This window comes from Gracilinanus agilis, chromosome 2, assembly GCF_016433145.1.
Source record: "Gracilinanus agilis isolate LMUSP501 chromosome 2, AgileGrace, whole genome shotgun sequence".
NCBI classification, from domain to species: Eukaryota; Metazoa; Chordata; class Mammalia; order Didelphimorphia; family Didelphidae; genus Gracilinanus; species Gracilinanus agilis.
Genome location: NC_058131.1, coordinates 149,018,454 through 149,043,503, shown reverse-complemented (window position 1 = coordinate 149,043,503; position 25,050 = coordinate 149,018,454). Strand labels below are relative to the sequence as shown.

General features: G+C 36.9%; 1 protein-coding gene across 1 annotated transcript in view; it reads left to right on the top strand.

Moving 5' to 3' along the window:
- The window catches only part of ABHD12 (abhydrolase domain containing 12, lysophospholipase), a 151,588-nt gene that overhangs the window by 88,059 nt on the left and 38,479 nt on the right, over positions 1 to 25,050 (top strand). Inside the window, exons 3-4 of the mRNA XM_044663443.1 lie at positions 2,208 to 2,313; positions 21,505 to 21,624. Coding sequence (XP_044519378.1) covers positions 2,208 to 2,313; positions 21,505 to 21,624 — 226 coding nt within the window. The remainder of the gene's footprint in view (positions 1 to 2,207; positions 2,314 to 21,504; positions 21,625 to 25,050) is intronic.

The window sequence follows — 25,050 nt, the reverse complement described above, 5'->3', positions numbered from 1 at the left end:
CCTTTCTCAATACAATCAAAGGTCATATTTACCCCTTTTTGAGCCAATCTTCTATACACTGTTGACTTATATTGAAAAATCCTCTGACGTAGATAGCCTTCAGGCTTTGTCTTTTTGCTCTGGATACCTCCTTTCAGAATCTTTTTAGGTTGTGTAGGTTTGTTATAAGATTCGATAGGTATGATTTTTAGATTCCAAGTGATTTTTTTCCCTTTATGGCAATGGAACAGTTTGAGTTACTAATTATATATGGTAAGTCAGAGAAAGAGAAATATCAACGATGAAACCAAAGTTTCTGGAGACGGGATGAAAGTAGTGCCATGACTAGAAATAATGAATGAACAGAACAAATATGGGGGCAAATATAACATATTTGGTTTTAAACATAATGCATTTGCAGTGCCTGTGGGATATTCAGGGGTGAAGGTCATTTGGGTAGTTTGATATATAAGGTCCGGAGCTCAGGAGCGAGGTCAGTGATAAAATGTAAAGTCAGAAAACAGCATAGTTCACTCTTTGTTCCTGTGTGCCTTTAGACATAAGTCATTTCATATTTCTGAGTTTCAGTTACATCATTTGAGAATGTTTAGTAAAACAAATTAACATGGACAAAATACAATGATGTTTGAGGTGCACATAAAAAGTAATTCAGAAGAATGCCATTAGCAAGTTTTCAGAAAACATTATAGATACAACAGTAGCAAGTCATTATCATCTAAAAATAATCAGTTAATAAAAGGTAATATCATTGATGTTTCACACAATTCTATTAAAGATATGGAAAAAACTCACTTAAATTATTATTTAGAGAAGAACAAATTCTAGGGGAGATGGTTAAATGGCTCAGTGGATTGAGAGCAAGGCCTAAAAATGGGAGGTCTTGGATTCAAATTTGACCCCAAACCAGATCCAAGACACTTCTAGTTATGGGACCCTGGACAAGTCATTTGCCTAGCCCCTACTGCTCTTCTTCCTTGGAAAGAAGATAAGTGTTTTAAAAATTACAATATTAAATAACAGTTCTCTTGTTTCTCAGAAGGATAAAGTCATTAATACAGTTATTATTGTTAATATTCTTTATCAAACTGCCTCACACCAGTGATATGTTTCATATAAATGTTTCTGATTCATCTTACAATATCACAAATCTTTAATTTACAAATCTGTCAACAGTATCTTGGTCTTGATTTCAGTCTTGACAGCACAGGATCATTACCCACATTCCAAACTCTTAGAACTCCCATGATAAACGCATCAGAATATACACTAAAACCTTCTAGAATTGCATGCTGGATATTTAGCTTTTTTTTACTTTCTTAAAGGTTATGTATTGAATGTCAAAAGATAGATAGTTCAGTAACTGTGGTTCTCATAGTTTTCCAGTCATCAATTCCGCTGAAGCACTTCTTCCAAGCTGTGACTATCTGACACAAATCAGGAAAAGTAACTGGAAAATCAGGAAGTGTGATGTTTCTGAAGCTAAGAGAGGCGAGTGGTCCATGGTGCAAACTGTTTCAGGGAAGTCAGGTTAGCAAGCATTTATTCAACTCTTACTGTGTGCCAAGTACTATGCAAGCTTCTGGGGCTGAAAAGACAAAAGATAAACAGTCCCTGCTGGCAAGGAGCTTGTTAGAGCCCAGTTAAGGCTATTGAGTTCAGTGATTAAAAGGTTGTAAGAACCTTAGAGTAGTTTCAGTCAAGTGATGGGGACAAAAGTCCAGCTAGAAGGGCTGGAAAAAGTGATGAGCAAGTATAGATTAGGAAACTGAGGATCAGAGAGGTTAAATGGACTTCCCTCTGATATATACAACTTTTTAAACAAGTTTTGCTTTGAAGGAGTGGAAGGAGATGAAACAGAAGCTCAATGCAGGGAAAAAGCAAAGGAAATCATTCTTAGGGCCAGGGATGTAGGGATGGGTCACATTGTGTTTCTTTGATTTGCTTGCCTTCTTAGGTATATTTCCTTGTGTATTTTCAAATTATGTGTTGAATTATCTGCAGGCATCTAATTAATTTTCTTTTGATTTCTCTTCTAGTTTTCTAGTGTAGCATTCTCTGGTCAAAAACCCAATTTGTGTTTGGGCTCTCTCACAGTAATATGGTCAATTAATTAATTAAAGCTATAAGCATGATTTGAAAGTCTTACTTTGTATGTATTTGTGTACAGCCATTAAACTCTAATCTTTTTTTTTTTTTTTATCCAACAGTGAGGGTTCCCTACTTTATTGACTTGAAAAAGCCACAGGAACAAGGCTTAAATCACACCTATAATTACTACCTCCAGCCAGAAGAAGGGGTAACTATTGGAGTCTGGTATGTATAAAGTTGTATTTCTGCACTGTTTGAGTTGCTAAAAATTTTTTTGCAAGAATTATCTCTTAATTAGATTTGGGGAGGCAGTGTTTTATGGTGAAAAGATTTGGAGTCAGAAGACTTGCGTTCAAAACTCCAAAACCCAGCCATGCCATTCACTCACTTGCTGTGTGTTCTCCATGGGCCTTGAGTCCTCATTTGAAAAATGAAGACTGGGTAAATACTAACTTCAGAGTGTTGTTGTGAAGCTCAAAATAAGAAATATGACTTCAAAGGTCTACATTAGTGTCAGGTATTCATAGTAATATCAGGAAAATGAGACAATTGCATATCTGACTCTGTGGTCCCTTCCAGCATTAAATCTGTGATCCTGGCATGAAATTGTAGAGGTTCGAATGCCCCCTCTCATGGGCCTCTCCCCAGATCCTTCTTGTGAATGGACCAGAGTGTTGTTTGTCCCATTCATGTGATGTGGCGCTTCTGTAGTGGCACACAGAATCTTATCTACAGATGTCTGTGTAATGGGCACAGAATCATGAGAGAGTTGACTTGAAAAGATGCATTCATCACCTGGGGCCTCGGGAGAATTATGCTCCGGTCAGAAGGCAACAACGCTCCCCTTCTGAGAACTGCCACTCCATTATTAGTCTGAGCGTTTCCTCTGACTCCCTGAAGAGAGACGCACACACGTACCCCCTGCGGCAAGCAGTCAGCTCTCACACTTTCCCTAGACAAGGTCCTGGGCCATTTCCATCGGGGTGTCAGAGGATGCGGCAGCAGAGGCCTGGCTCCCTTGTCCCCCTGTCTCCAGGCCTGGCTCTCTATCCCCTGAACCACCTGGCTGCCCCTGTTGGTGGTATTTTCTGTGTTGACTTTGTTATATCTTGAATAGGAGATAATTAGCATCAGCGAGACCATTAGTTGTATTTAGTAGTTTGTGTTTATATTTGGACATGTATTGAACACTTATTTAAATGCTCACTTGTGTGCAAAGCATCCTGTTATGCAGAGAAGATACAAAGTCTAGATGAAAAAGAGCTCCTGTCCTTAAAGAGCTTAAAGTCTAGCAAAAGGAAACAACTAGCAAAAGAAACCAGAATTCAGGATTATGTGACAAAATGTATTGGGTATAAGGCAAAGTACTCTGGAGCCCCAGGGGGAATGTGGTTACTGACAGAGAGTCAAGGGAGACATCTTGAGGAGGAGCCATTTGTATTGTGCTCTGAAGGATGAGGAGGAGTTCAGCAGGCCAGGAATGGGAGAAAGGGCTGTTTTAGGCCAAGAGAATGTCAGGAACAAAGGCTCAGAGAGTGGAGAACATGGGTCATATATAGAGGACAGTGAATAGTCCACGTTAGGGTTTTGTAATGAACGTGTGCTTCCTTTCGAGCAAGGCATCTTCCTGAAAGGGAATGGAAAACAAGGGAGGTGCCAGATTGCGAAGGGCCTCAAATATCAGGCAAAAGAGTTTGGCATTCTACACATACATACTCAGGACCTAAAACATTCCTCTGCGATGTGCTTTATGACAATGTCATGTTAATGAGACCTGCCCCAATAGATCCCAGCTTGAGTCAAATCAAAGGCTGGCCTGGAGAATTAGGAGCTCCTGCATAAAGAGCAACAAGCAGACACGTACCTTTCTATGTCTGGGTGCTTTCTGATGCGAGCATCCCTAGTAGTGTCTGAGAAACCAACAGCCAAAATGTCAAATTTGGAACCTTAAAAATGCCTTTCTCACCTAGTACTACACAGGTTCCTGATTCTATTACAACATTAATTATAGTATTTTCCTAAAAGTTATATTTTCCTGGTCATTCTAAATTTAGAAATGTAGTATTAAAAATTACATACGGATAATTTTGAACCAAGATGATAGATTAGAGGTAAAACACTCAAAATTCTATTCCAAACAACTTTTTAATAATGCCTCAAATTAAATTTTGAGCAGCAGAGCCAACAAAAGGCCAAGGTGACACATTTTTCTAGCCTTAGAAAAATTAAAAGGCTGCCAGAAGTTTATGAACTTGGGGCAGAAGAAGTAAGCACACACACACACACACACACACACACACACACACACATATGCACACAGAAGCAGCAACAGTAGTCACAACAGCATCATTTTTGGGAGCTCTCAGCCCAGAGTTTCTAAGGGCTTTGAGATTTTGGTGACAACAAAATTAGAGGGGACCTTTTTGCTGGTACTGGGTATAGCTTTTCCTCATCAGCAACTCTGTGTCACAGTTCCAAGGAAGAGAGGAATTCAAGGGGTTGGGCACAAAGGTACAGGGAATCAGGGGTATTATCTGGGTACAGATCAGTACACAGACCCAGAACCATAGTGATCATATCTCTACTCAGATCACACCACTTTGGAAGCACCAGAAACTTGTAGGCCTTCAGGACTAATCCTGAAAACAGCAGCGCAAAAAAAACAAAAGCTTGGGTCATTGCCTTTATCCACAGGTCCCAGCAGAAGAGTGGTATAGGAAAAAGTGGGGGGGGGGGCGAAAATAAGAGTGATGCAAGGAAATTATGAAAAGAAAATTAATAGCTTGGTAAAAGAGGCACAAAAATATATAGGAGAAAATAGTGTCTTAAAAAACAGAATTAGTCTAATGGTAAAATAGGTACAAAAATTCACTGAAGAAAAGTACTTCTTTAAAAGCAGAATGAGCTAGATGGAAAAGGAGGTATAAAAGCTCATTCAAGAAAATTATGTCTTCAAAATTAGAATTGAGCAAGGAGAGGCTAATGACTCCATGAGACATCAAGAATCAATAAAAACAAAGTGAAAAAATTGAAGAAAATATAAAATATCTCATCAGGAAAATGATTGACCTGGAAAATAGATAAAAGAGAGATAATTTAAGAATTATTGTACTATCTGAAAGCTCTGATTAAAGAAAGAGCCTACATATCACATTTCAATAAATTATTGAAGAAACCTTCCCCAATATCTTAAATCCAGAAGACAAAATAGAAATGGTAAGAATCTACTATTCAGCTCCTGAAAGAGATCTCAAAATGAAGACTCCTAAGAATATTATAGCCAAATTCTAGAGCCTTTAAGTCAAAGGGAAAAATACTTCAAGCAGAGAAAAAGAAACAGTTCCAATATTATGGAGCCATAGTCACAAAAGATTTAGCAGTTTCCATGTTAAAGGAGCAAAGAATATGATATTCTAGAAGGCAAAAAAGTTAGGATTATAACCAAGAAGCAACCACCTGGTAAACCTGATTATAATTTCTTAGGAGGAAAAAATAAATATTTAATGAAATAGAGGACTTTCAAGCCTGATGAAACTGCCAGAGCTGAATAGAAAATATGACATGAAAACACAAGTCTCAAGAGATGTATCAAAAAGTAAACAAAAGAGAAATCATAAGGGATTCAAATAATGGACTTTTCTACATGGGAGAATAGTACATGTAAAGTTCTAATTACTTTATCATTGTTAGGGCAGTTAAAAGGAGTTTACATAGACGGAGAGGATGGATGTGAGTTGATTATATTGGAATGATCTTTTCTCCTCTCCCCTAAATGAAGAGATGAAAAATAGAAGCACTGGGAGAAGGGAAAGGGAGAAATAGGGGAAGTTTTTCTCATGTAAAACCAATGCACAAGGAAGAGCTTTTACTGTGCAGGGGAAAATGGAGAGGGAGCTCCAATGCTTTGGCCATATTCTCATTAAAATTGGTTCAAAGAGGTAAGAATATTGATGCACATTCTATTGAATATAGAAATGTAAATTAGACATAGAGAAACAGGAAGGGAACTAGATGAGAGAATGGGGTGAATGATAAAAAGAACAGAGAGAATCAGTGGTTAGGAAAAAAACAGACTTTCAGAAAAGGTATTTTATTTTCCCAATTAAATGTAATAATTTTTGATATATATTTTACAAAATTATAAGATCCAAATTGTCTCCTTCCTTCCCCCTTATCAGGATTATATTTGTGTTATCACACAAAACATGATTACATCATCGTTATAAGAGAAAACTCATATAAAACCAAAACCCCAAAGTAAATGCACAAATAAATTAAAGTGAGAAATAGTAAACTTTGTATCTGCATTTTGACTCCAACAGTTCTTTCTCTGGAGGGTGGATAGCATTGTTGTCACAAGTCCTTCAGAATTAACCTGGATCATTGTATTCCTGAGAGCAGCTAAGTTTTTCACAGTTGATCATCATACTATATTACTGTTACTGTGTACAGTGTTCTCCTTGTTCTGCTTATTTCACTCTGTGTCAGTTCATGTAAATCTTTCCAGCTTTTTCTAAAATCATCATGCTCATCATTTTTTATCACACAATAGTATTCCCTCACCATCATATACCACAATTTGTTCAGCCATTCCACAATTGATGGACATCTTCTCAATTTCCAATTGTTTGATACCACAAAAAGGACAGCTATACATATTTTGTGCAAGTAGGTCCTTTCCCTTTTAAAAGAAAAATCTCTTTGAGATACAGACTTAGTAGTGGTATTACAGAATCAAAGGGTATGCAGTTTTTTATAGCCCTTTGTGTATAGTTCCAAATTACTCCAGAATGTTTGAGTCTGTTCACAACTTGACAACAATGTATTAGTGTTTCAATTTTGCCACAAGCCTCCAACATTTATCACTTTACTGTCATATTGGCCAATCTCATAGGTGTGAAGTGTCAGATTTGTTTTAGTTTGCATTTCTCTAATCAAAAATGGATTTAGAACAATTTTTTTCATCTGATTATTGATGGCTTTGATTTCTTCATCTGAAAATTACTTGTTCATATCCTTTGACCATTTGCCGATTGGGGATTGACAAGTATAAATTTGACTTAGTTCCCTAAATATTTGAGAAAAAGACCTTTGTCAGAGAAATTTACTACAAACATCTTTTCTCAGTCGTTTCACTTATAGTCTTCATTACATTGGTTTTGTTTGTACAAAACCATTTTAATTTAATATAATCAAACTTATTAATTTTACATCTTGCAGTGTTCTCTGTTTCTTGTTGAGTCATAAATTCTTCCCTTCTGCACAGATTTGAGAGGTAAACTATTCTATGTTCTCCTAATTTACTTACCCTTTATGTCTAAATCATATACCCATTTTGACTGGACCTTGGTCTAGGTAGGATGTAAGATATTGGTCTATACCTAGTTTTTGCCATACCATTTTCTAGTTTTCCCAGCAGTTTTTGTTAGCGAGCGAGTCTTATCCCCAAATCTGGGCTTTTTGGGTTCATCAAATACTGGAAGACTAAGGTCATTTACCCCTGTTTATTGTATATCTATTCTATTCTGTTGATCTATCATTCTATATCTTAGCCATTACCAGATTGTTTTGATGATTACTACTTTATAGTACAGTTTGGGATTGGGCGCTGCTAGGCTACTTTCCTTCATTTTTTTTTTTCATTAATTTCTTTGATAGTCTTTGATCTTTTTTTTTCCCAGATGAATTTTATAATTTTTTTCTAGTTCTATAAAATATTTTTTGTTAGTTGATTCCTATGGCACTAAATAAATAAATTAATTTAAGTAGAATTGTCATTTTTATTATTTATTATTAGCTCAGGCTGCCCATAAACAATTAATATTTTTCCAATTCTTTAGATTTGACTTCATTTGTGTGAAAAGTGTTTTGTATTTGTGTTCATGTAATTCCTGTGTTTGTCTTGGCAAGTAGATTCTCAGGTATTTTATAATGTCTAGAGTAGGTTTAAATGGAAATTCTATTTCTATTTCTTGCTGCTTGGCTTTGTTGGTAATATGTAGAAATGCTGATGATTTATGTGGATTTGTAAAGTTAAGTATTTCAACTAGTTTTTTAGTCGATTCTCTGGAATTCTCTAAGTATACCATCATATCATCTGCATAAAGTGATAGCTTAATTTCCTCATTTAATTCCTTCTATTTGTTTTACTTTTCTTATTGTTAAAGCTAGCATTTCTAGTGCATACTAAGAGAAATTTTTGAAAATTACAGGTATCCTCTTTCCATGGAGGCATAAATATTTTGACCTCAATGAATCTCTTAAATTTTCTCTTTCTTATTTACCTTTTTGGACTCCTCTTGTATCTCATGTTTGGACTTCATTTTTTTTGTTTAGGTCTGGCTTATTCCTCAAGAGTGCTTGGAAATATTTTATCTTATTATTGAATGTTCATTCTTTCTCCTGAAAGAATATACTCAGTTTTGCTGGATAGATGACACTGGGTTGTAAACCCAAATCTTTTGTCTTCCTCTGAATATCATATTCCATGCCTTTCAATTCTTTAATGTAGAAGCCTCTAGGTCCTATGTGATCCTGATTGTAGCTCCATGGTATTTCAGTGGTTTCTTTTTGACTGCTTGAAGAATTTTCACCTTGGCTTGGTGGTTCTTGACTTTAGCTATTACATTCCTGGAAATTGTCATTTGAGGATTTGTTTCTGGAAGTAATCTCTGAATTCTTTCAATTTCAATTTTATTTTCTTGTTCAAGGAACTCTGAGCAATTTTCTTTGATAATTTCTTATAGTGTGATGTCTAAAATTTTTTTTCATCATGACTTTCAGATAGTCTAATAATTCTCAAATTGTCTCTCCTAGATCTATTTTCTAGGTCAGTTTTTTTCAATAAGATATTTAATGTTTTCCTCTGTTTTTTCATTACTTTGATTCTGCTTTCTTGTTTCTTTTTGGTTTCTCATGAAATCATTAGTTTCTAGATAGTCAATTCTGATTTTTAAAGCCTGATATTCCTCTGTCAGTTTTTGGTTCCCTTTTTTTCAATTGGCCTGTTTCTTCTTGGATCACTTTCATTTCTCCTTGTGTCATTTTCATTTCTCTTTCCCACTTTTCCACTGCCTCTCTTAATTGAATTGTTGTAGTCTTTTTTGAGATCTTCCAGAATCTGTTTCCAATCCATATTTTTCTTTTGGACTTTCCATTTTTTTCCTTTGCTTTCACTGTCCCCTTCTGTGTCTGTACCTTGCTCTTTGTCACCATAAAAATTATTTAAAGTCACGTGCTTTTTTTGTTGTTTGCTGGGGGATGACGTGATGGTCTAAGGGCTGAGAGTTCTGAGAGCTCCCTCCCCACTGCTGATTCAATTGACCATTGAGATGCTGATAGCTTAAAGACTTGCCTCAGGCTTAGATGTAAGCTTTTGATGTCATTCTGAACTTGAACAAGCCAGGAGCTGATCGAATTCTAGCCCCAGGCTTAGGCTCAAGCTTTTTATCTCATTGTATTCTTGATTCAATCAGACACACCCCTGATTACCCTGTCCTGTAGCTCTGCCCTGAGCTTTAGGCAAAAAATATTAGTACTGGGGGCAGCTGGGTAGCTCAGTGGATTGAGAGCCAGGCCTAGAGACGGGAGGTCCTAGGTTCAAATCCGGCCTCAGACACTTCCCAGCTGTGTGACCCTGGGCAAGTCACTTGACCCCCATTGCCTACCCTTACCACTCTTCCACCTATCAGTCAATACACATAAGTTAAGGGTTTAAAATACAAAAAAAAAAATTTAAAAAAAAAATATTAGTACTTAGTACCATCAGCCACCCCAAAGTGTATACTATGTCCTTATCCCAAGCCCTGACTAGGATTCTGAGCTTTGCTCTGGGCCCACAGGGATCATCCCACTTCAGACCAGACTGCCTTGGGCTGGGACTCCAGACTTTTCCACAGAGTGTGGGTTGGCTTGGACCACTATTTGCCCAGGAAGGATCTCATGATATGGATGTTGGCTTGGACTTATATTCCAAACCTGGGACAGCATATGTGGTATGGGGGTGTATGGCTTCTTCTTCCCTCCTTACTATAGCCTCTAACCGAGGGCTTCAAATGTTCTTTGCCTACTTTTTGGGTTTTTCTTTACTCGAAAGTTGTTTCACTCCTTGTGGTCTTCTTGTTGGTTCTTTCACTCCTATATTCATTTTGTGGTGATATTTTAATCTTAGAGAGGATTCTCGTAGTGGCACAGAGTTGATTTGGATTACTCTGCCATCTTGGCTCCCCCAGAAATTTCCCGTCCTCTTCCACTTTTCCCTAAATACTCTGAGGAGTATTGGGATTAATTGTTCTTTTAAGTGTTTGATGTAATTCACTTGTGAATCCATCTGGCTCTGGGTTGTTTGTTTGTTTTTTTTTTTTTAGAGAAAATTATAGCTTGTTTAATTTATTTATCTGAGATGGGATTATTTAAGTATTCTATTTCCTTTTTTGTTAGTTTGGGCAATTTATATTTTTTGTAAATATTCGTCCATTTCACTTAAATTGTCAGATTTATTTGCATATCATTGGGCAAAATAGTACTTAATGATTGCTTCAGTTTCCTCTTTAATGTTGGTGAATTCATCCCCTTTCATTTTTGATACTGGTTATTTGATTTTCTTCTTTTCCTTTTTTAAATCAAATTAACCAATGCTCTGTATAATCATTCATTTTTTCATAAATCCAACTCTTAGTCTTATTTATTCATTCGATGATTCTTTTTTCAATTTTATTAATTTCTCCTTTGATTTTTAGGATTTCCAATTTTGTCTTTAATTTGGGATTTTTAATTTGTTCTTTTTATTGTCTTTTTAGATGCATGCCCAATTCATTAATCAACTTTTTCTGTATTTTATTGATATAAGTGTTTAGAGACATGTTAAGTACTGCTTTCAATGTATCCCTGAAATTTTGATATGTTGTCTCTTCATTGTCATTCTACTTAGTGAAATTGTTGATTGTTTCTATAATTTGTTCTTTTGACACACCTCTTTTATAGAATTATATTATTTAATTTCCAAATGATTTTTGATTTGTCTAACCATGTACCCTTATTAATTTTAATTTTTATTGTATTAGGAGCTACAAATGATGCATTTATTGTTTCTGCTTTTCTGCATTTGATTGTGAAGTTTTCATGCCCTAATACATGGTTAGTTTTCATGTATATGCCATTTCTGCTCAAAGAAAGGTATTTTTCTTTTTATTCCCATTCATTTTTCTCTAGAGATCTATTATTTTTAACTTTCCTAAAATTTCATTTACTTTCTTCATTTCTTTTTTGTTCTCTTTTTGGTTAGATTTATCTAGTTCTGAGAGGGAAAGTTGAGGTTCCCCACTAGTATAATTTTAACCATTCAATTTCTCCTTTAAAAATTTGTAGGCTATGCCATTTGGTGCTTATTTGCTTAGTATTGATATTACTTGTCTATGGTGCCTTTTATTAAGATGTAATTTCCTTCCTTATCTCTTTTAATTAGATCTGTTTTTGCTTTAGCTTTGTCTGAGATCATGGTTGCTACTCCTGCTTTTATTAGTTCAGCAAAAGCACAATAAATTCTACTCCAGTCCCTTACCTTTACTCTGTGTGTGTCTTCCTGTCTCAAATGTATTTCTCATAAACAATATTTTCTAGAATTCTGGTTTTTATTACTCTACTTTCCACATTCTTTTTTTGAGTTCATTCCAGTCCTATACACAATTATTTGCCAATTGTGTATTCTCCTCCATATTTTTTCCTTTTTGATCCTTCCCTTTCTCTCCCTTTTCACTCTTAAGTGTTTTTTTTTTAATCACCCCTTCACTTCACCCTTCCTTTTACTACCTCCTCTTGGCTTATTATTCTCCTACTCTCTGTAGGATGATAGGATTTTATATTCAAATGAGTATGCTTGTTACTCCTTTTTTGAAACAATTTAAATGAGAGTAAGATTTAAGTATTGCCTGTCACTATTTTCATCCTCCCCTCTACTTTAATAGTTTTTTTTTGTGCCTCTTTGGGTGAGATAATTTAGCCTGTTCTTTCTCCTCCTATCCTTTTATCTCTGTACAGTGTTCTGTTTTACCCTTCATTGTTTGTTTTTTTTTGCATATTATGCCATCTTAATCAACTTACTCCTACACCCTCGGTCTATGTATGCTCCTTCTAACTGCTTTAATAAAGTGTTATAAATGTCATATTTGCATGTAGGAATATAAATAGTTTGACCTTACTGAGTCCCTTAAATTTTCTCTTTTTTGCTTACCTTTTGAGTCTTATATTTGAACATCAAATTTTCTTTTTAGGTCTGGTGTTTTCAGCAGCAATATTTAGAAATCTTTTGTATACGTGGTTATTTTTTCCTCAGAAAGAATATACTCAGTTTTGCTGGGGAGGTATAAATCTAGGTCCTTTGCCTTCTGGAATATCATATTCCAAGCCTTACAATTCTTTCCTGTAGAAGCTGCTAAGTCCTGTGTAATCTTCCTTTCAACTTGGTGATAATTGAACTGTTTCTTTTTGGTTGCTTGCATTATTTTCTCTGTGGCCGGGGAGCTCTTGAATTTGGCTATAATATTCCTGGGAGTTGTTATTTGAAGATTTATTTCAGGAGGTGATTGGTGGCTTCTTTCAATTTCTATTTTACCCTTTTATTAAAGAATATTAGGACAGTTTTCTTTTATAATTTATTTTAATATGATGTGTAGGCTTTTTTTTAAAATCATGGCTTTCAGGTAGTCTAGTAATTCTTAAATTGTCTCTCCTGATTCTGTTTTCTAGATTGATCTCTCCTAGGGGCTACTAAAAGCTTGTAGGACTTAAGAGCACTGTGAGCTACTTTGTGCTGGTACTCCCCTTAGGCTTGGGCAAGGGCTTCAGGCCTCCCTCTGGACTTATATTGGCCAGGTGCACCACAATCTGCATTGTGCTGGGCCTTGAGGCCTCACTACAGGTTTGCCCTAAGGCTTAGAATTTCAAGGGGTGGACATGGGGCTCAGCTATTGGAGTAGGCAAGATCTTGGGGTCTTGATTTTGGCATGCTCCCAGCTTTAGATCTTAGAGCAGTAAAGGTGGGATGCAGGAGCTTGCTGTTGGCTTATGCCAGAAGTCCTTGGTACAGCCTTGTTATGAGGTGTGCTCCCCTTTCAATCCAGTGAACCAGACCCTCTCTGCCTATTTTCTTGAGGATAATTGCTTTGCTCCATACACTTACTAGTTCTGTGCAAGGATAAAGCTGAGAAGCTGCTGGGCTAACAATGGCTGCCCAGAATCAAGAAGTTCAGAAGAGAAAGATTAACAAGAAGAAAAAGAAATCTTTAACACTCGACAACTTTTACACAGAGAAAATCTAGACAACCGAGCAAACAGAGGAGGAGAACAAACAAGCATCGGACCCTCCCAAAATAATGAAAACTGGTCACAAGCTCTTGAAGAGTTCAAAACTGAGATGACGAGAAAGTTGGAAAAGATTTGGTTAGAGAAATGGGAAATAGCTCAAAAGGAAATCAGGCAAGAAAATAACAGTTTAAAAGTTTTGCAATTGGAAAGTGAGGCTCAGAAATCAAATGAACTGATGAGCAAATTGAACACCAGAAATGATCAGATTGAAAAGGAAAACCAAAATATTATAGCCGAAAACCAGTCCCTAAAGGCTAGAATTGAGCAATTAGAAACAAATGATCTCTCAAGACAACAAGAACAAATAAAACAAAGTCAAAAGACTGAAAAAATAGAAGGAAACATGAAATATCTCAATGAGAAAGTGACATACCAAGAAAATCGGTCTAGAAGAGACAATTTGAGAATCATTGGTCTCCCTGAAAAAGGAGAAATTAATAGAAATTTGAACTCCATACTAAAAGAAATTATTCAGCAAAATTGCCCTGAAGTCCTACAACAAGACGGCAATATAGACATTGAAAGGATCCATAGATCACCCTCGACACTTGACCCAGAAAGGACAATGCCAAGGAATATAATAGCCAAATTCAGGAGCTTCCAAGTAAAAGAAAAAAATCTTACAGGAAGCCAGAAAGAGACAATTCAAATATCAAGGAGCACCAATCAGGATCACACAGGATCTGGCAGCCTCCACGCTAAAAGACCGCAAGGCTTGGAATATGATATTCAGAAAGGCAAGAGAGCTGGGCCTGCAACCATGGATCAACTACCCATCGAAACTGACTATATACTTCCAGGGGAAAGTATGGGCATTCAACAAAATTGAAGATTTCCAAGTATTTGCACAAAAGAGACCAGGACTAAATGGAAAGTTTGATATCCAACCACAAAAATCGAGAGAAACATGAAAAGGTAAATAAGAAACAGAGGGGAAAGAAAGAAAATTCATAATTTTTAAATTTGCCTTTTTAAGGGCCTCAATAAGATCTAATTATCTGTATTCCTGTGTGGAGAAATGCTATGTATAATTCTCTGTAGTGAACTCTATTTACTATTATAGTATTCACTATTATAGTAATCAGAAGAATAATTCACAGGGAGAGGGTGGAATACTAAATGGTCTAAGATGACATGGGGATGAGAAAGAGAGGGGTTAATAGAAGGGGACACCAAGAGAAACTTGAGAGAATAAGAAAAATAGGATATGATATTACACACAAAGAGGGCATGGGAAGGAGAGGGGACAAATACTATTATAAGAAGTAGAGGAAGAGAGCATTAAGAGGTAATATTTAAACCTTACTCTCAGTGTAATCAACCTGGAGAGGGAAGAGTAGCTATACTATCCATTGGGATATAAAACTCTTATCTGACCCTACTGAGAAAGTCAGAAGGGATAAACCAAGGGGAGCAGAGGAGTGGGGAGGTCAAAAAAGGGAGGGGAGAAGAAGGGGGAGAGAATTCGTTAGTCCTTTAAAAACAAAAAGAGGGGAATAATAAGGGAGTGGGTGGAAGGGGAAGTTAATCAAGGGAGGGGATAAGGGTTACTGGCTTAATAGCAAACCAGGAAATAGTTTAAGAAGAAGGGGTAGGAATAGGGGAGGATACGAAAATGTCAGCGAATGCACAACTTATAATTATAACTCTGAATGTGAATGGGATGAACTCGCTCATAAAACGGAAGCAAATAGCAGAGTGGATTAGAAACCAAAATCCTACCATATGTTGTCTACAAGAAACACATATGAGACGGGTGGACATACACAAGTTTAAGGTTCAGGGTTTGAGCAAAATCTTTTGGGTGTCAAATGAGAAAAAGAAGGCAGGAGTAGCTATTATGATTTCTGACAAAGCCAAAGTAAAAATAGATATGATTAAAAAAGACAGGGAAGGTCATTACATCCTGATTAAAGGCAGTATAAACAATGAGGAAATAACACTGCTCAATATGTATGCACCAAGTGGTATAGCATCCAAATTCATAAAGGAGAAACTGGCAGAGCTCAAGAAGGAAATTTTGCTAATTAAAGGCAGTATCTACAGGAGAGAGAAGGTGTAGTCGATGAAGTAGATAGTATCTGAAAATGGAATTTGTATTTCTGAACCATGGCTTTACAATGTAGAAGTAACTGACTTCTATGACAGAGAGAGAGTACATTTGACAATAGCTATTGGGGTTATATTTGCCTAGAGTCCTACAAATCTAATCAGAGGAACTGAAGAGGAGCGGGGGAAGGAAAAAATTACCTGTGTTTCTCTCACCTGGATATCATAGAGATAACATATAACAAAAGGAATAGAAATGTCTGGAACTTCTCAGGAGACAAAATCCAAGAAAGGAAATGGCAATACAAACCTTAACTTAAGGCATCTCATTTAGAAATGTACTAAACATAGGTAGAAAGTAGAGTGAATTAATGTAATGAAAGGAGGAAAATTTGACCTCATGGATATTACTGAGATTTGGGATGAGATCTATGATTGGAATATAGTCCCAGGTCTGATTATTCCAGAAAAAACAGATTAACCAAAAGAAAGGTAGAATAATTGGATAATAGTATAGCCCTTGACACCCAGGACTATTGTAATAAAATAATATTTGTAAGATGCTTCGTAAATCTTAAAGCACTCTATAAGGGAAGGAAGGAAATAAGCATTTATTAGGCACCTACCTCGCAAGGTAGGTGCTATTAATATCCCCATTTTACTGTTGAGGAAACTGAAACAAACAAGTTAAATGACATGCCCAGAGTGGCTGAATCCAGATTTGAACTTGAGGGCTTTCCTCACTCTAGGTTCAGTACTCAATCCACTCTACCACCAGCTTTTGTGGTTGTTACTAGTTGAGCCTGGAAACCAGAATTCTAGCCTGGCATAGGAGCATTATTTAGTACTGCTGGGTTTTTAATCTAGGCATTTGCTGTAGTTCCTTCTTTGTTAAAAGGAGAGCATCTAAATCTCTCTTGACTTGTCCTAATGATAATTTTATCCTTCAAAAGGTAAAGGGTCCAATGAGGCAAACTTCTATTCAGAACCTGATACTTACTGACAAGAAATTACTTGTTGGTAGGACATTCAATAGAAACCTAGTTGCAGAAGTGACCACTTCATCACAGAATTTATGATAAAGGAGAAGAAAAGAAAGCCAGATGACCTCTGACATACATCCTAGATTTTAGGAAAACAGATTTCAAATGGTTGAGAAAAAGGATAAGGTAGGTTCAATGGACAAAAATTCTTTCAAGGAAAATCAGCTAAGGAGAGAAATTCTGAAGGCACAGAAAACCAATTTCTATGAGGAAAAATAAGAATTTTGTCCAGAGATAGATGTGGATGTACAAGGAACTCATCAGCTAGCACAGAGAAGATGGATGTAAGGAACATAACAGATGACTTAAAACAAAAGTATGGCATAGCAGAATGAAATGGCCAAGGCCCAAAAGGTGACCACTTCAATTGACCTAACGTCAGACTTCAAGTCACCTTGCTTTTCATTTTTGCTCTTATATGCCTATTGCTTATCACAATGTAGGATACATTTAAACATTTTCAGTATTTCAGTAGGTCAGCATCCTTGTTAAGTACTTCTCCTTCTATCCTTTAACCCCCTTTTTAGGATTTTTATAATTCCTTGGTTATATAAACACTTAACTCTACCCTACAATTTAGTTGCTGTAACTACCAAAGCAAATAGCAATTTAGAAGATATTTTCTCCCATTCTCTGCCTAAGTTAAAGAAATATATCTATCTTATCAGGTGGAATACATATTAAAGCTTTGGTTGTTACTTCATAAAATTCCTGACCTTTTCTTGGAAAGGCTACCCCATCATATCAAAGTTTTGCCAATTCCATTTGGGCCTAGGATACTGAGAAATCGAGAGCTCATTCAAATGTGGCCATGACCAGTTAAAAGACTAAAAAAAAGAAAAGATGGAAGAGGAGATGCTATCCTCTTGTCTCATCAGTTTAAATGCTGAGAAGCCTGAAGTATGCCCCTGCCCCCCAAAGAATGGAGCAAGCACTCCAGAAAGAAATATAAAAGAGGTGAAATAGCAGATTGCATGTGTTCCACTTGCTGATATACAGGAGGGCACAATCTCCTGGGCTTGGCAGATAAGCTGTAGAGCAGCTGACCTGATACAAATCAAGGCGGGAGACTGGGCTTATGACAAAAGGGACCTCCTTTCTTACTCTTAGACCAGCTGGTTAGAAACTAGTTCTTGTGGCCATTGCTGAACAAAAGCAAAATCCCAGAATGTGTAAGCGTGCTTTGGGTTATTTTCATGCCAAGGAGTATACAGCATCTCATTACAATGAGTCTAGTGGGGAATAAGTACAACAAAAAATAAGATTTGCAGCTTGGGATGGAAGATGAAATGATAGCAAGTTACAGGTCCAAAATTGAGATTTTTTTTAATTTTTGCTAAGAGAGGATCATATTTGAATTTCAAAGAATAGAAGAAAAATGGATAATAGAGAGTTATTAACCACATAGGAAGAAAAAGAATACCAAATTGCCTTTGATAAATACAAGCTAAGATGAACTCTATCCCAGGGAACTGAAAGAACCTAGTGTAAATGAATGCCATTACCCTTTTTTGTTTTTTTAAACACTTATCTTCTATCTTAGGATTGATATTAAGAAGTAAGGGCTGGGCAGTGAGAGTTAAGTGCTTTGCCCAGGATCACACAGCTAGAAAGTATCTGAGGCCAGATTTCAGCCCAGGCCCTAGCTCTCAATCCACCGAGCTACCTAGCTGCCCCTAATGCTATTGATTGATTATAAAGAATGGGAGAGATTGCAGAGCTGGAAAAGGGTATATATATTGTTTTGAATTTCAGAAGAGAATGGAGTCCATAAACTCTAGGCCAATTCCTTGGTGCAATTCTAGAATATATGATTAGATGGAGTTTGTTGTTGTTCAGTCATTTTTAGTTATATCTGATTCTTTGTTATCCCTTTTGGGTTTTTTGGGGTTTTTTCTGTCAAAGATACTAGGGTGGTTTGCCATTTCCTTCTCAAGCAGGAAACTGAGGCAGACAAGGTTAAGTGATTTGCCCAGCTAATTCTAGAGGACTCATGATGAAACATACTTTTTATTTTCTTTTTTGGACATGGACAATGGGAAATTTGTTTTGCTCCATTATACATGTTTATAATAGGGCTTTGTTTTTCTTCCTTTCTTAGCTGGAGACAAGGAAGAGAGAGGAGATTTTTGTTGATTAAAAAAAATTTCAATTTAGAGAAATTTGTTGGACATGAAAAGAAAATGAATGAATATATGAACTGAGGCAAAATGCGATGAACAGAAGTAAGAGAACAATTTATACAATAACATTGTAAAGACAGACAACTATAAGAGATCAATACAATGACCAACTTTAATTCCAGGGGACTGATGATGAATCGTGTCACCACTTCCTGATAGAGAAATGTTAGACTTATGGTACAGAAGAAGACATGTTGTTTCTTTTTTGGACACAGCTAATGCTGGAATTTGTTTTGTTTCTCTATGCATATTGGTTACAAGAATTTTGGTGGTGTTTTTTTTTGCCAATGGGAAAGGGGAAGGTGAGGTGGAAGGAAAAAAGAATTTTTTTTAATTAAATAAATGGGAGGAAGAAAGGAATAGGTCATGGCAGAATAAACTCATTTTCTTTTGTGAGAGGGTTTATTTGACTAGTGGATGAGAAAATGTTTGCCAAGATTTAACTAAAATATCTGACCAAATATCTCTTGCAATTTTTGTGGGCAAGATGAAGAGATGTGGTTCATTGTTGTCCAGTCATGTCTGACTCTGTAGATCATACTGTCCATAGGGTTTTTTTGGCAAGGATACTGGAGTGACTTGTCATTTCCTTCTTCAATAGATTAAGGTAAACAGAGATGAAGTGACTTGCCCAGAGTCATATAATGTCTAAGGGTCTGTTGCCAGATTTGAACTCAAGTCTTCCCAAGGCCAGGCCCAGCACTTTATCCACTGAGCCATCTACCTACCTCAAGAGATGTGGGTACATAATAATCAAGTTAAGTGAATCTCTAATTACTCTAATAACCAGACCCTAAAGGGTGATTTGGCATCAGCTTGGAAGAATTTTCTAGTAGAGGCCAGTGGAGTTCTGTGTTTGTCTCTCTGCCTTTTAAATATTTGTATCCATGACTTGAATAAAGGCTTATCAGAACTATAGGTATATAAAGCTGTGGAGAGTAATGAACATATTAGACTATCAGTTCATGAACATTTAAGTGCCTGCTATGTACCAGTCACCGTGCTAAGCACTGAGCATACCAAAAGTGGCAAAAGACAGTCTCTGCTCTTGAGGGGCTCACAGTCTAATGGAGGAGACGGCAACCATGCACACACAGAGGCATGAGGGACAAGTGGGAAATAATTAAGAGAGGGAAAGCTCTAGAATAGAAGAGGGGGTTAGGAAAGCCTTCCTGTAAAGAGGAGATTTTAGTTGGCACTTAAAGCCAATAGGCAGAGATGAGCAGGCATGTTCTATGCCAGAGCAAATGTCCAGAGCAGAGAGCTTGACTGTGTTGTTCATGGATTGAAGAGGAAGGGGTGAGGAGGAATGTGAGAAGACTGGAAAGCAAAAAGCGGCTAGCTTATGACGAGCTTTGAATGCAGAGGATTTTGTATTTGATCCTGCAGCCTACGGAGCCAATTGAGGTCATTGAGTTGGGGGGTAACATAGTCACACCTGCCCTTCCAGAAAATCACCTGGGAGGCTGAATGGAGGCTGGAGGTAGGAAAAACCACCAACAGGCTGTTGCAGCCGTCTAAGAATGCATTGAAGGCTTGTACCAGGTGGTGGCCATATAAGAGGAGAGAAGGAGGTGTATTCCAAAGAGCTTGCAACAGGCCAACTATGGGACGTGAGAGAGTGAGGATGGGACAGAATGAGGACGGTTGAGGGACTGAGGGACTGAGAAGGTACAGTGGAAATCTTTTGTGCCACAAGAAGCAAAAAATATGTGGAATTCAAAGAAGTGGAAGAAGACTTTCATGAATGAATGCAGGGTGAAGCAGATCAAGAGAAGAATATGCATGACTGTTATGATGGGAAAAACAACGGAAATCTCACTAAACACACTAAAAGATAACTAGTGTTTGTCCAGAAGAACAGACAAAAATATTTCTCTCCTGTAGGGAGTGAAGGGGATTACAGGTGCAGGATGGATGTGTGCTTGATGGTCATGTCAATTAATTTTGTTCAGTTGTCTCTCTGTTATTGGTGAAGATTCACTGGGGATGGTATATAAAGAATGACATTGGAAGTGATAGCCTATGCTGGTTATCCCTGCTACCATGGAGAACTGAGTCTGCTGGGTTAATTGAATTTGGGAGTACAGAGTGCTGAAGTGGGGAGGGGGGTGTCCTCACACACTCTAGCAACAGTCTGGTGATCCCCTGGGAGAGTGGGGCAACCAGCCTGCTGAAGGAGCTGCAACTTTGTCCTGGTAGGAAATGGAGAAGGTCAGAGCTTCCAGTAGTGGCTGCTAATCCCTTAGCCTGGTAAGATAAAGAGACTCGGGCTGAAAAAAGAAAAGAAATGGTAGTGGGTTTGTTGTTGTTTTTTTTTTTTTTTGGCTTGTTTTTATAAGCATCAATTAAGCTTTGTAAAAGTCATCCTAGCCCTCTAATATGTGAGCGAATAGAGTTGGAATGCTCATCTGGATGCATGAGTCACAGCAAGAAAAGAGAACCTAGTAGATTGCAAACACTTGGTACTATTTCTGTAGGGAACCTGTCCCTTAAATAGCACAGACTAGCCATTCATATATTCAGAATATTCATCAATCAGGTGTTGATAAGTAAGGAAAGGAGTGCTTGGATCTGAAGGTAATATAACTTTACTTAATAAAGATCTTTTCTTACTAATTCAGATTGACCTTTCCTAGAAAATCCAAATATTTGCATAATTGCACTGTATTTATGTCATCTGAGCTTTGAATTAATTCTGTAAAACCAAATGAAGTTATAATTTTAAAAGGAAAAAGGAATATGCAATCATTGCCTATTGTCTCTGGTCATATTTTCAGGCACACAGTACCTACAGTCTTATGGAAGAATGCTCAAGGAAAGGACCAAGCATGGTATGAAGATACCTTGGCTTCCAACCATCCTATCATTCTTTATTTGCATGGAAATGCAGGCACTAGGTAAGGATGAAATGCATCAGTTCTAAACATGCATCATTTATGCCTTATTATTAGTTAATGGCCTAAATTGACATAGTGAACATGACCAATTCCAAAGAGAGTTACCTTTGCCGGGAGTCCTACTATATAAATGGAGGAGAGAGATTAGTTCACCTCCGCAGAGGTTTCAGGAAAGCAAAGTCAGTGAAATCCAAAAAATGATAAGAAAGGGTGACTCAAATTAAAAGAAATGCCTGAAGTAGTCTTGTACTTCAATCCAGGGTTTTAGAGGGAGGACATCATAGAAAAATGCAAATGTGGGAAAAATAAAGAATAGGTAACACATGGAGGGAAAAACCCAAGCTTGAGGAATTATAAAAGAGGATTTAGTGTCTAGTCAGGTTCTTGTATTTGGCTAAAAGTTGAGCAGCTAAAATGTTCTTGACAGATATAAAAAATGCACATAGCATATTAATTAGATTTGGAATGCTGAAGTTGGCTTTGATCACTTATTTTCATGTGCATATCCTTAAAGCAAGTGATGCAATGTAGTAGAAATGAGGACAGGATTCAGTATTTATTAAGTGCCTACTGTGTGTCAAGCACTGTGCTAAGTGCTTTATGAATGTTATCCCATTTAGTTCTAATAACTCCAGAAATGAAAATGGAAAGTATTTTGAATTTGGAGTCAGCAGATCTGGGTTTGTATCTCAGTGCTATCACTGATTATCTATTTGACCATGGGAAATTCACTTCTCCACTCCGGGCCTCAGTTTCCTCATCTGTAAATGAGGGGGATGTAATAAACAACCTCGGTGGTCTTTTCTAGATCAAAATAAAAACATTTTGATCTAGAACTCACATAGGTTTCAGCCGAATTCTTCCTTTTAAACAAAATGAAGTTGAATCCCTATAACTATGTAAATGTAAGTGGTCTGGGCGTTTTTCATTTTCAGATAAAGCCTCTTTTATATAATGGTGTGGCTATATGATTACCTTAATTATGATCTGGATTAACTTTATACTGCTACTGTATGTCCTTTTTTTTTTTTTTTTTTTTCACAAGAAACAAATTATGGGATAAAGCAAGAGAATGAGTAGTTATAAATGACTGGCAGTAGAGAATATTATATGAGTTCTTGCACAATATGAAGCCAGTTAGGCATGGGGATTGAGAAGGAGAGAGAGAGGAGAGGGAAGAAAACTATCAAAGAACAACTGTAAGGCCTTTCTGTAGAACCGAGGTGGGGCACAAAGAGGTGTCTTCTCAGATACCTGTAAAGTTGGGTATTTCAGAGCGAACTGGAGAAAACATGCAATCCTTGTGACACATGAGAAGTGTTTGAGCCATGGTCACACTTCTCAATTTGATTTTCTCTTTGGGCAGGACAAGTGCTTGGGCCGCTCTTCCTCTTTTCAAGGAAATGCATTGTTAAAAATAGTTTTTGCTGCATCTTCTTTCTCTGTGTATTTAAGGAGGTGCACATTTTGCTACAGACAAATTTAAGTTTTACAATCAAGCAACATATAATTATTAAATACTTTCTCTGAGACAGCAGGAACTATGCTAACCACTGGGAATACCAGGAAAAAACACAAACAGTCCCTGCCCACAAGGATACTTTTTCTCCTGAGGGAGACAACATGGACATAATTAGGTACATATACAAAATACAGAGTAGATCCTGTTGATAATTGCATTGTAAAGGACATTAACCTTGAAAGAAGAGGCTTCTTAGATTTAAGAAATTGAAATAATAGTTTTATTTACTTATTTTCCTGTTCCCTACCTCAGACCAAATGAAAAGAAGGAAAGAAGAGCTTGGTTTCTGCTGCAAGGGCTGCAACTTCAACATTGTCTCATTTTTAGGACTCTTTCCTGCTTTTCCTATTTCTTTCTTTCTCCATTTCCACCTTCCCCCTCCTTAATTTCTTCATATTACAGTTACTGTCTGGTTCCTTTCCTGTCTGCCTACAGATATATATGGCTCTCCCCTTTCTTAAACTGTCTTTCAGCACTACTTCTAGATGCCAGCCTGTTTAATTCATTTCACAATTATATTTCTCATATGAATGGTCTATACTTATTTCCTATTTCCTCACTACCTAGTTCCTTGCAAACCTTGATATCATTATATCAAAGTTCATAAGTATTCTAATCGCTATAAATAAACCTTTTCTCAGTCCTTCAACTTCTTTGGTAATCAGATGTACTTCTAGAGATTCAACTAACACCTTCTTTTAAAAAAAAATTCCCTCCAGCTATATGTAAAGACAATTTTCAATGTTTTTTAAAATCAAAATTTAAAATTTTGAGTTTCAAATTCTCTCCTTCTCTCCCTCCTCTCTTCCCTCCCTAAACTGGCAAGCAATTTGATATGTTAATACATATAACACTTTTATTTTTAAATGATTCTCAAATCTTTATCTTCAGTCCAAAATTTCCATTTGCCTAATAAGTATTGCTACTGGTATGTCCTTCCATCACTTTGGTCAGTACAATACAATAAACATTTATTAAAGCACCTACTATGTGCAAAATGCCATGCTAAGCCCTGGGAATGCAAATAAGAAAAAGAAAGACATTCCCTTGAGGAGCTGCAGTCTCCTAGAGAAGGATAATACACAAAAGAAAGCTGAAAAGGTCAGGAAGGAAAAGGGGAAGGTCATGGCATGGCAGCAGGGAGGGCCACTGAGGGATATGACATTCCATGGAGCCAAATCCAAGCAGAGTCTCTGATAGAAAATGGAAAATTATCTGGAAAGTTCTTAAAGTTTTGAGCCCTTTAAGGGAAGGCTTTGGGAGGAATTTAAGTGTTCCTCCCTCTAGTTCTCCAATTAGAGGAGATTCACTGTGTCTAAAATCAACCTCAGTTTCTCCCCCCTGCTCAGTTTTAGTTCCATCTCCAATCATATTTCTTTGAATGGTACCATGTTATTCTCAATTACTTGGGCTCTAACCTTGGTACTATTGACTTTTCCTTCTTTCCATTTTGCTCATACAAACAAGCAAGATGTGGATTTTTTTTTTCCTTTTCAGAAGAGCTCTTATATGATATTGGCTGCTGACCTACACAATAACACCAAACTATTTTTTTATTTTGTCTATTTGATTCCTTCTCCTCATTCCCACCCCCAGATCCTACTGTATGCCAGAGAATTATAGTTAAGTAAAACAAATTAACACATTGGCCATAAAACTAATCTCCTAAGTTATCCTTTAGTCTCTGTTTATATTTCAGAGTACATACTGCTAGTTCACACACATTAGCCTGGCATTTGAAGCTCCCCCAAATTAGCTCCAGCTTACTTTTCCACCCTTTTTCAGTGTCTCCTACACAAAACTTCTACAACTATCCTAAATCATCATCTCTCAGACAAGCCTTATGCTTCCCCATGTTTATCCTTGGTCTTGATGGCTTCCGTTCATGTCTAAATCTCTGATCC